Here is a 12,457-nt window from a genome sequence, read left to right on the forward strand (position 1 = left end):
TTTTTTTTTTCCACACACACACACTGTATTTTATTTTTACAAGAGATAAATAGACTGACACCAACCATTGTACATGGATGACCACAACAAAAGCAACAATGATTGCAATTACCAAACATGAAACACACTCATACTATGTCATAATATTGACATTCGGTCCAGTAATCCTCCACTGTAACAGCTCCTTTACTTTGCAGTGAAAATTGATTTGTATATTCTTTGCCTCTGAGTCCTTGTTGGATTTTTTTTTTTTTTAATTCAGACAGAAAGTCACAAAAATTATACTCATCCTCATCAGTTCACTCAGTCCCATGTAATTAATTTTTTTTTTATCTTGATCTTTTGTTAGCACTTTTATGAGTTCATCAGTTTTTCATTAGAGTTCTGAAAATTCAGTTCTGCTTATTCATTCAGTTCAGCAGTACAGTCAGTTACCAGAAACCTGTACTTGTCAGAGTCTTTTCCATGAATTTCTTAAAGATGAAACCCTTTTATAGGAACATATTCGCAATAGCATCAGAGTACACACAGAACTGTCTGTAAATATTTCTGTTTTTCAATTGCAGTTACATATAGAAAATCCTAAGGCGTTCACCCACACACACACACACGCACACGCACACACAAATTAGGGCTGATAAACAAGTTCAGCAAGGTTGCAGGACACAAGATCAATGTACAAAAATCAGTTGTATTTCTATACACTACCAATGAATAATCAAAAAATGAAATTAAGAAAACATTTCCATTTATAATAGAATCAAAAAGAATAAAATATTTAAGAATAAATGTAACAAAAGAAGTTTAAGATTTGTGCAATGAAACTTAGAAACCATTGTTGAAAGAAATTAAAGAAGGCCTAAATAAGTGGGAAGCTATTCCATATTCATGGACTGGAAGACCAGTATTCTTAAGATGGCAATACTCCCCAATCTACAGATTCACTATAATCTCTGTTAAAATTCCATTTTGACAGTTTTGCAGAAATTGACCAGTTTATTCTAAAATTGAGAGAGAATGCAAGAGACTCAGAATAGCCAGAACAATCTTGAAAAAGAACAGAATTGGAAGACTCACATATCCAAATTTCAAGACTTACACAAAGCAACAGTAATCAAGACAGTGTGGTAATGCCTTAAGGATAGACTTATATAAATCAATGGAACAGAATTAAGAGTCCAGAAATAAAACCTAACTTTTAATAAAAAAGGTGCCAAAACAATTCAGTGGGGGAAAGAATAGTCTGTTCAACAAATGGTTCTGGGACAACTGAATATCCACATGCAAAAGAATGCTTTTGCTTCTTATCTTATACTATATTTAGAAATTAACTCAAAATGGATCAAAGTCCTAAATGTAAGAGCCAAAATGATAAAACCTTTAGAAGAAAACATAAGTATAAATCTTTGTGACCTTGGATTAGGTAATGGCTTCTTAGATATGACACCTAAAGCACAAGCAACAAAAGAAAAATGGTAGATTAGATTGATCAAAATTTAAAATGTCTGTGTTTCAAAGCATACCGCTAAGAAAATGAAAAGACATCTGACAGAATGGGAGAAATTATTTGCAAATCATATATCTGATAATTGTATATTTGACTGGTATCCAGGATATATAAAAAACTCTTACAAATCAATGATAAAAAGAACCCAATTTAAAAATGGACAATGAATTTGAATATATTTCTCCAAAAGAAAGATACACAGGTGGCCAGTAAGTACATGAAAAGATGCTTAACATCATTCATTATCAGGAAAACACAAATCAAAACCACAGTGATATAACCATTTCATACCCAGTGGGATAGCTATAATTTAAAAGGTGGACCATTACAATTACTGGGGAGGATTTGGAGAACTGGTGAAAATGGAACTCTCGTACACTGCTGGTAAGGATGTAAATGGTACCGCCACTTTGGCAGTTTCTCAAAAGGTTAGCATAGAGTTACCATGTGACCCAGCAGATTCACTTCTTGGTATATACCCAAGAAAAGTGAAAACATGTTTACACAAAAACTTGTATGGGGCTTCCCTGGTGGCGCAGTGGTTGAGAATCTGCCTGCCAATGCAGGGGACACGGGTTCGAGCCCTGGTCTGGGAAGATCCCACATGCCGCGGAGCAACTGGGCCCGTGAGCCACAATTACTGAGCCTGCGCGTCTGGAGCCTGTGCTCGGCAGCAAGAGAGGCTGCGATAGTGAGAGGCCCGCACACTGCGATGAAGAGTGGCCCCCGCTTGCAGCAACTAGAGAAAGCCCTCGCACAGAAACGAAGACCCAACACAGCCAAAAATAAATAAATAAATAAATAAAAATTAAAAAAAAAAAAACAACACTTGTATGTGAGTGTTCATAGCACCATTATCCATAATAGCCAAAAAGTGGAAACAACCCAGTGTTCATCAAATGATGAGTAGATTTTTTTAATGTGGTATATCCATTCAATGGAATATTATTCAGCCATAAAAAGGAATGGCATACTGATACATGCTACAACATGGGTGAACCTTGAGAATGAAAGCCAAATGGAAGAAGCCAGACATAAAAGACTGCATGTCACATGATCTCATGAATATGAAACATCCAGAATAGGCAAATCCCTAGAGACAGGAAGTAGATTAGTACTTGCCTAGTGAGGGAGAATAGGAAATTACTGTTAATGTGTATAGGGTTTCATTTTGGAGTCATGAAAATATTCTGGAATTAGGTAGTGGTGATAGTTTCCTACTTTGTGAACATAGTAAAAACCACTGAAGAGTACCTTTAAGATGGCGAATTTTATGGTATGTGAATTATATCTCAATAACAGGAAAATTAATTTTTAGAAATGTCTTAAAAGTTTATCATTTGGTCACCTTTGGAGGTTGCTATGACATGAACTCATTCTGCACACTGGTAAATTTATGGAAATAATTCTGTACTAACTGATAACAGAATGACCAAATAGCTCATGAAGGAAAGCTTTTTTTTTTAATGGTAGTTTTTCTGAAAATTGTAACTAATTAATGGTAGAATATCACTAATTTGCTATACCTACTGGAATAAGTAATGATAATCACTGGCTACTAATGAGGGAACTTGATGAATGGATCAGGCTGGTAATCTGTTTGATCCATCTTAACATTACTAAAAGACATTATGTGTCTCCTGCCTTCAGCCTATCAAATCAAACAAGGGAGATTTCTTTCTTGGTTGGGGTGGGGGATGGGTGCCCATTCACTTTGTAAAACAGTCCTCTACATTTTTGATAAGGTATGCCTCAGCAGGCATCCTCTTTCATCTCCAGACACTCCTCTGTTTTAAGTTTACTGCTTCTGGCAGTCTTTGTCAGAAAGTTTGGTTTAGGGCAAGATGGAGTTTGTGTTTTGATTTTTCTTTTCTTTTTATGTTTTTGTATGATTCTTGAGAGGCGATAGGGTCCTGGATGACGTTACCAAGTCATCTTGAACCTAAGGAGTCTTTGAGAACCAAGTCAATGGCCTAGGTGAGAGATAATCAAGACCTGAGCTAGGACAGAGGTGATGTTGATAGAGTAACAGGACAGAGTGATGTGTTTGGGGATATTAGGCAAGGCACACAGTAGGGACTTCATTAATGTTTGTTAACTGTTGAATGGACATAAGTGAGTTTGTCCAATTTTAGGGTTTTATTGCAATTATGGTATGAATTGTGCCAGTGTATCTGTGGTCCATTTCAAGAGTTACCACACATAAATTGAGTATCTGTGGTCCATTTCAAGAGTTACCACACATAAATTGAGTCAGTCATGTGCTTCTAGAGGAGAGGTTGCAAACTGGTGGCTGATAGGTCAAATCTGGCCCACAACTGTGTTTTATTTGGCTTCCACAATAGTTTTTTTTTTTTTTCCTTTAATTTGTTGCCAACTTTTCAAAATAGATTTCACATAAAAGTTGGGGTTTCTGGCTTCTCTTGAAAAAGCAGAAGATCTGGCAACACTGGGCTTACATTCCCATCAAGGCAGCAACTTCAGCTGAAGCTGAATAGTGACTGCATTAGACCCAATCCTCTGCTGCCTCTGTCACTCACTGCCCTTATGGGCGTTTGAGTTGTGATCCTTACTGCAGTAGTTTCAGGAAGCTATCTTCTAAATCCTACATTGTTACTTTTAACTACCTTTTTTCTTATATTGCTATTTAACACACCATATGACTCCTATCTAATTAGAATATAAGCTCTGTGTTAGCAGTAAGTGTGTGTGTTCTATTTCTGGACATTCTCCATGGGGTTGGTATAGGGCCTTACACACTATAGGGAAGTCAGTATATATTTATACATCTCTACTCTGATTTGGCAAGGTAATTGAGGAAGCCCAATATCCCATGGCTTTCAAGACATTTTTATGATGTAGGAAAGCGTCTTGACACATTGGTTTGGAAATAGATCTGCTTTATTATTACCATTTGAAGAAGTGATTCATGTTTATAGTTTTTTCTTCTTATTTCTGTGAACCAGTTGCCTCAGATAATCTTAGGGTTAAAATTACTTTGTTAGGTTACTGCAGTTGTGTGGTTAATAACATTTTGTATATGATATTAAATATTTTCTTGGCGATATTAATAATGTGGATCCTTTGAGTTAGGTCTGATAAGTATTTTCTCATAGGTAAATGATTACAGAAAATAAAAGGGAAGAGCTGAGCTCTTTCTTGGGATATTCATCATCAGAAATGATGTGGGAAAATGAATTTATTGTTTCTTTTTAAGTGTTATTTAATGATACAAGTACAAAGAGATAATGAAAACAGTTGCTGGTAATATTAGAAGTATAGGAAAAAGCTGTGTTGTGTGCATGTGGTTGGATTGTAGAGCTCAGTTTAAGAGGAAGTCATTGAGGTAATTACTATAAAGTTATTGAAAATTGTCTTCCTTTATGGACATAAACCACATCTTCTTTAGCCCCACACTAGGCAATCGGGTAATGATTTTGAATGTCTAGTTTGAACATTGTAAATGTTGGTTTCACACCATGAATATTTCTTAACCTTTATTGTGTATCTATTTTTACATTAGGTGAGAAATTCATCCACACTTCTCTTCAGTACATTGATCACAAGAATATTTGGAGTTAAAAGGGGAAAGGATGAACTTTCCAAAAAAAATAGGTAAGCTTCATCTAATGCTAACTTTACTTTTTTACAAAATATTGTCCTGGCCAAAAATAATTTTTGGAATTTTGCTTACTTTTATAGATTCATCTAGAGCATAAAACTATAAAAATACTATGGTAAATTAACCTATGCTGCCAAATTCTAAGCCCTTGGGCAAAAATATCTACTGTCTAATAAGTGGACCTTTCAAAGCAGCAAAAATATATATATCAGAGTAGCAAGGGCTGAAATGTAGAGCTTGTTTCTCAGTGCAACAGCTAAAGTTCGTTTTTTTGTTTTGTTTTGTTTTTGATTTACATCTTCTTCACGTATTCCTGAAATGTCCTATATTGCTTTTTCTTGATGTGTCATCACTTGCTAGCTTGTGCAATATCTTTGTTTTTATAGTAACTGGAAGTTTAAATGTTTATAGTACACTCATCGGGACATGTCCCAGATTACTTTTACATTAACCTCTAACCAAGGGGAGCAGTTACGGATGTTGGTCACACAGAATAAACAATGCTTTTTACTTTTAGGTCTTCGGTGTTATGTTTACTCTCTAAGACATTTTCCTCTTAAGGTTTTTTTTAACGTCTGGGAAAAAAACTTACTGAAATATTTTGATTATGAGTAATTTTTAGATACAATGAACAAGTTCTGTTTGTTTTTTAAAGAAGAGAAGCTTTGAATAGCTGTTTCTTTAGCACTTAGGAGGGTTTAGTGTTAGTCTAGTGGCTTGCAGTTGTTAACACTAGATGTCACTGTCGCTGCATGCTTAATCATTTCTTAACTTCATTTACTATATCTGATTTGGCCCAGTGGTCTTTCTCTTGATGCTCTAGAGATAAATCAGGCCCTATTCCTCTCCTGCCTAAAAAAGTTGATGATCACACTTTTTTTTTTTTAATAAATTTATTTATTTATTTATTTTTGGCTGTGTTGGGTCTTCGTTTCTGTGTGAGGGCTTTCTCCAGTTCCGGAGAGCGGGGGCCACTCTTCATCGCGGTGCGCGGGCCTCTCACTGTCGCGGCCTCTCCCATTGCGGGGCACAGGCTCCAGATGCCCAGGCTCAGTAGTTGTGGCTCACGGGCCTAGCTGCTCTGCGGCATGTGGGATCTTCCCAGACCGGGGCTCGAACCCATGTCGCCTGCATTGGCAGGCAGATTCTCAACCACTGCGCCACCAGGGAAGGCCCTGATGATCACACTTTTAAGTCAGGTTTTAAGCTCTTGTTTATTAAAATATATTTTCTTGTGATGGAACTAAGTCTTAGGAATGAGAAAATATCATGAAATAATTTTATGATGCACTGTTGGTAAATCTAATGAAATCTACTGGTAGTTCTGAATTGTTATTTAAATTGCTATTTATCACCCTATAAAATTCAATAAATATTTAAATGGAAAGCAGTTGGCTGTAAGTGTGAATTCCTTGAGTATACTAAGGAAATAGTAGAGAGTTTTTTTTTTAGCTGAGTTGTATTTCTGATAATGGTAACATTATTCCTTTGAAAGGCTGATTGTAATTTTTACTATTTAGCTGGTTCCTAAATAAATTCTTCCTGTCACTAGTTTGAAATCACTAATATTTGTTTCTTTTTAGCTTTGCTTACTTTGTTAATAATTCAATAAAGTGCTGAGGTTTAAAACAGTTTGGTCATATTATAAGGCCATGATAAATAGTGCATAAATAAAATATGAGGTTATCAAACAAGTGAAATTAATGTTTAAAACTGAACTCGAAAATGAAGAAATGCTTTTTTTCCCTTTTACTTTTTATGAAGTGAGTGATTCTTGGATGTGTATACAAATTTTACTTTATACAGGAGAAAATGATCAGATTCATTTTATGTAGGTTGCATCTGAAGGAGGGTGGAAGAATGGCACAATGAAACCACACTGTTGTAATCTCTTTGCCACAGCTTGCTGATGTGAACCTCCATTATAAATTCATTCCTCTTAAATAGAAAAGGTTACAAAATATATAACTTTCCTAGAAAGAGGGAAATAGAATATTCATAATAATTGTCTTGAATAAAGCTGAAAAGTGAAATGAAGGTATTAAAAAGTTAATTATTTTTAATGTGATAAGCATTTTTGGTAAGAGTTTTTATTTCAATAACCTGAAGGTTAGTATATATCATTATATATACAAGGCTTCTGTTCTTTGTTTAACCCTTAAAGAGTATATTTCTCGGCAGCACCCACTAGATTTGCTCTGCAAAACCTTTAATGTCTTAAACTTGCCATTATTTGTAATGATTCTTCTAGCTGTAGTTTGTTTAATTATGTCACTTTTGGGTGAAATGTTTATATACCTGTCCGCTACAATATTAACTCCCTGTGGGCAGAACCTTTTGCTTCTATTCTGTGTATGTATCATGGGCACTGTAAGAATGCTAGTAATAATGATGTCTTATTGGTTGGTTACTCAACCATTGAATAACTAAACTCAGCCAATGAGACCTCATAGGCCAGTGAAGTCTACTTTCACAGCCACAGATTGTTCTGCGCACAGTCTTGCAAATGTGCGCTCTTGATCAGAAGGGAACTGGACAGAAAAAGAACATCTGCCTTTCCCATCTAGTGGAAAAATAGTCTATCCTGGAGTAAACAGACTTGGTTTCTAAGCATTTTGCTACCACTGGAGATGACCTTAATAGACTCCCTTACCCGCTTTGCACTTCAATTTCTCCATCTATAGACCAGGAATAATAAGATCTGTGTTCTGTACTCATAGGGCTATAGGGAGAATAAAACAAACTAGTAACAGTTCATTTTCTTTTAAAATATTGGAAGTCCTATGCAATTAGAGATGTAGTTTGCTTTTTCTCTGTTACCACTTCTATTATTGTACTCATCTCATTGTCTTACAGTTCCCCTGTGCTTTTGGAGTACAGGGTCAGTATCTTATCCTTATTTTTGTATGCCTGGTGCCTAGCATAGTGTCTGGCATGTAATGGCCAGAAATACTTGCTTACTGAATAAGCAAATTTTGTTACTAGATGAGAGATGAGAAATCTGGTTTCTACTCCTGGCTTTGTTGCCATAGACCCGCCATAACCAACTGAAACAAATTAGTTAACCTCTCTGGGCCTTGGTTTTCTCCTCTAAGATAAGCGATTTGGACTATCCTTGAAGTCTCTTTATTTCTATCAAATACTAAGCTGGGCTTTACGTAATTGTTACTAGAATTATGAGTTTGGTAAACTGCTATGTTCCCAGTGCCTAGAACAGTACCTGCTTGGTAGTAGGGACAAGAAGTTCCCGTTTCATGTATAAAGAAAGGAGCAGAGGTTCTGCCTCCTCCCCATTTATAAGTATATCGAGTATGCTTGAAATGATTGGACTCTAGAGCTCACTATCCTTGTTCTAGATGTGTCTTTTGGATTATGAAGAATGAGAAAACATGTTTCACTTGTTTGTTTTAAATAATGGTATTACATTTAAATTTTCTAAAACTCCTTTCCTTTCTATTTATTACCCCCGGACTGGCTTGGCCCGACAGAATGAGTAATTGATCCTTTGTATTGATAGAATCAGAAGCTACTCAGCTCTGTGATGTGGGGCGTGTGCTGGGCATTCCAAAATAGCCTCCATCTGCACTGTGAGTGGGCTCACCTTGGTAGTTCCTCATTCCTTACAGGGCAGGAGCTAAACCAGTGTGATCTTTAACTCTAGGTCTTTCCCTTTAGCCCCTTTTTGTTTTAACCTTCAACTGTTCTATTCCCAGGTAAAGGACAAATATCAATATACATGTAGTAGTCTGAAAAGCTTTATTTTAGACTTTGCCAAAGCTTCATACAGGTGCTCAGTGTACAGAGTGTTCTATAGCTCTTGTTCTCTCTTCATTTTAAATCAGTCAGCCAATAAGAATTCGTAAGCATTTGTCATGAACTCAATATTGACACGGTGGAGGAGTCCATGAGAAATATAAAAGGTGGACCTTGTTCAAGGAGCTTACGTTTCAGCTAGGGAAACGAGAATTGTCATCTGTTGTGAAGCAGATACAAATAGAAGACAACATACAGTAATCAGCTGCACAATGTGGTCTGAATAATGGCTGCGTTAGAAATTCACTAGTGGGAGAGTTGAGTGGAGCACTTGGGGGGACTGTGTTTCTTATAAAGCTTTGGGGATGAGTAGATTTGGGGTACATGGAAACAGGTAGGTTGAAAAAGAGGAACAAAAGAATAATAATCTTGTTTTCAGTGTTAAGTACAATCTCAATTCTGTCTTGTTAGAGAGAGCTCATATTCAAATTAATAGCTTAGGATGATTTAATACAGTTTAAGAGGAAAATGTTTGTAAAAGGATCACCAGGTCCAAGTAAAATTATTTCTAATGACTATGTTAGGAGATGTTAAATTGTATTTGTTTTATTTTCCAGGGTACAAATAACAGAGAATTGCTTTAGTTATTTCCCTTAACGTCTTAGTGGTGTGAGTCTGGAAGGATCCTCTGAGCGACATCTCGTCTAGTCTAGCCCCTGCTTAGAGACAGATTTTGAAGCAGTTTCCAGACAGATTGGCTTCTCTCCTGTTCTTCATGTTTTCTAGGAAAAGAGATTCCACAAGTTTTTGTGGTTACCCACTCCATTGTTTAGGAAAGAATTGGATTCTCAAAACTGAAATTGGGAGCTGTAGGACAACTAGGTTTTTAAATTTTAGAGAATGTAATTATTAGAATTCAGAATAGCTTATTTGCTTTGAACTACATAGTAGTTTGTAGCAAGTGCCTATTTGGCCAAACTGAAGATCAGAATTTTCTTTTGACTGTGGCCAGGATAACCTTAACATCCTCAGACCCAATGGGTTCTCGTCTTCTCCATTTAACAAGCATTTATATTGCGTTTTCACTCTGGGCCCTCTGCTGGGCACTGGGATCCAAAGATGAATCAGACATACTCTTGGCCCTAGGGAAACGGACAGTCTAAAGAAGAATATGGCAGTTACCTGCGGCGCTAGAGTCTCTGTTCCACTCGTGTAAAAGGAATGGAGAAGTTGTGAAGGGAGATGGCATATCCTTAGCGCCTATTTGCGTGCTTGGCATGTGCCAAATTCTTTATAAGTGTCTATTTTAGCCTTCATCACAGCCCTGCAGAGTGGATAGAGTCATTCTAATTTCACACAGGAATAAACTAGGGTTGGTGAGATTGAGTTATTTGCCCGAGGTCATACAGCCAGAAAGTGGTAGAACTAGAACCCAAATCCAGCTACATCTGCAGAGCACATGCGGATTTACCCACCAGCACACACAGCCCCTTATGAGCAGTGAGTCACTTTTGAGAGTGTGGCTTTAGATTCTACATCCTGAGACTGTGGGAAATGAGGCACTTCACCAAAGTCTCAGTGTGGAGCCAGGACTCTCACATGTTCATGTGGCAAGTTGATTTTAAGACCTTTTTATTACCCCCAATAGGATATCAGTGTGGCCAGTAAGCCATTTATTTACCTCTATAAAACTCTGGTATTTGATGATAGTTTGGTGCTATGGGGAGAGGATTTGGGGGTTTTGTGATCATCTTTGTCTATTGTATGATGTCTTCTAGGCTTAACCTAATGTTTTTCCAAATCTCTGCTTATAATTTTCATTCATATATTTAATAATGATTATAATAATAACCATTATTATATTAGTTTTTATATTTGAGAGGACATAAGTAGCCATCCAGTCCCATTCTCATTTTGCAGATGTGAAAATTGAGGTGCTCAAGGTCACACAGCTAGTGCTGGAAATAAAGTTAATGGTTACTTTTAGCTTACAGTAAGCTCAACTAGAACATTTAAAAATTTTAGCTGATTATTTATAAATGGAGTTTCTATTAGCAACAATAATACTAGTTTGGATTCAAATAATTTGAAATTAAGCTAAGAGCCCCAGTGTTTTGATACGGTCTGGAGGTATCATTCATGCGTCTTCCACAGTTGTTTACAGAACATTCGATCTGGTTCTTTAGGCAGAGTAGGTAAATGTGTATTCTTGGAGACTGAGAAGTTAAGTACAAGTCTTGTGTAACCCTTGTTGAGAAGTTCTTAAAATCAGAATTAAGTCTATTCTGACACTTTGGCCTACTGGAGAGTTTCATGTTTCAAGTTTTTGTTCATTCTTAGGTTCATGGATCACAGGTAGGAAAACCACAAATAAAAATTTTAACCAAAAAGAAGCTCTTAAAAAGAAATATGTTCATGAACTTGAAGTGGGAATTAGTCATTGTGTTCTTAAATATTGACTCTTGTGGGGACGAAGTAATCTTTGTTCCTAAGTACTGCTTCAGGCCATTGCCTTCTTTAATAACTAAGGCATTGTTGCTTTAGTTTGAGCATGTTCTATGGAATTTTGGCAATGCGTGCATCCTCTTTCTGCATCTCAGTAAAAGCATGAGTAAATATTTTTTCTTAGCTTTGGTATTTTTGTAGCTTACATTTTATATGAACCAGACTAATATAATGTAATACCAGGATTACATAATTTAGGACGTCAGGATTTCTTCCAGGACTCTGAGATAAAGTCTTCATTTATCAGGGGTTTTACAAGCAGTATTTGTTGCTCATTCAATACCTGTAGAGAAATACCACAGAGCTCTTTTCCAAATGAGAAAATGGAGTCAAAGAGGTTAAAACCAGAGGGAACAGTTTCTTTAGAACTTGGATAATATTTCTTCTTTATTCAGAACTTGGTCCTTATAACTATTGATTTTAGTAATGGATAGTTTAGAAATTCCAGGAATTTTGAACTATTCTTGTTACACACCAAACTTTTAATAAAATACAATCAATAAAATTTTTTCATTGAATATTTGCTATGTGCCTTGCCACTCTAATATGTACAAAAGTAGTTTATGACATGGTCTTGGATTTCAAGGATTTTATCATTTACTGAGAGAGAAGACCAACATGTGAGCTAGCTTAGGAAAAATGAGTATCAAACTCTGATATTGTCAGGGGATGAGGGGGTCAGAGGAGGATGAGGTTGGGCTTTGTGCAGGAGTCAGGCTTAATCTGGATTTGAAAAAATGGGTAGAATTTGAATGGGTAAAGACGAGGATGTTGCATATAAGGTTATATAGGCATGAACAAAGATATCGAGATTAGAACACATGTTGTATATGTCTGAGAAAGTTAGAAGATAAACCAGACCAGGACTGAAAGCACATGATGGAAATATTCATCCGTTCATCCATTTAGTCATTTATTCCTAGAGCCAAGGATTCACTGACCATCTATTCTGTGTAAGCACTGAACCATGTTCTGGGGCTATATCAATGAGTAAAACAAGCCAAGGAGACTGGTTTGAATTTTACACAACATTATGAATCATTTATAAGTTTTAGTATTGGAGTATTCCA

The 12,457-nt window shown here is 36.3% G+C and overlaps 1 protein-coding gene across 4 annotated transcripts in view; it reads left to right on the forward strand.

Moving 5' to 3' along the window:
• Positions 1-12,457, forward strand: part of THADA (THADA armadillo repeat containing) — a 319,657-nt gene that overhangs the window by 93,540 nt on the left and 213,660 nt on the right. For all 4 annotated transcript variants that reach the window (XM_082357946.1, XM_082357947.1, XM_082357949.1 and 1 more), the window contains one exon: positions 5,031-5,122. In XM_082357946.1, coding sequence (XP_082214072.1) covers positions 5,031-5,122 — 92 coding nt within the window. The remainder of the gene's footprint in view (positions 1-5,030; positions 5,123-12,457) is intronic.

The sequence above is a fragment of the Balaenoptera borealis genome, assembly GCF_965194805.1.
Source record: "Balaenoptera borealis genome assembly, chromosome: 15".
NCBI lineage: Eukaryota > Metazoa > Chordata > Mammalia > Artiodactyla > Balaenopteridae > Balaenoptera > Balaenoptera borealis.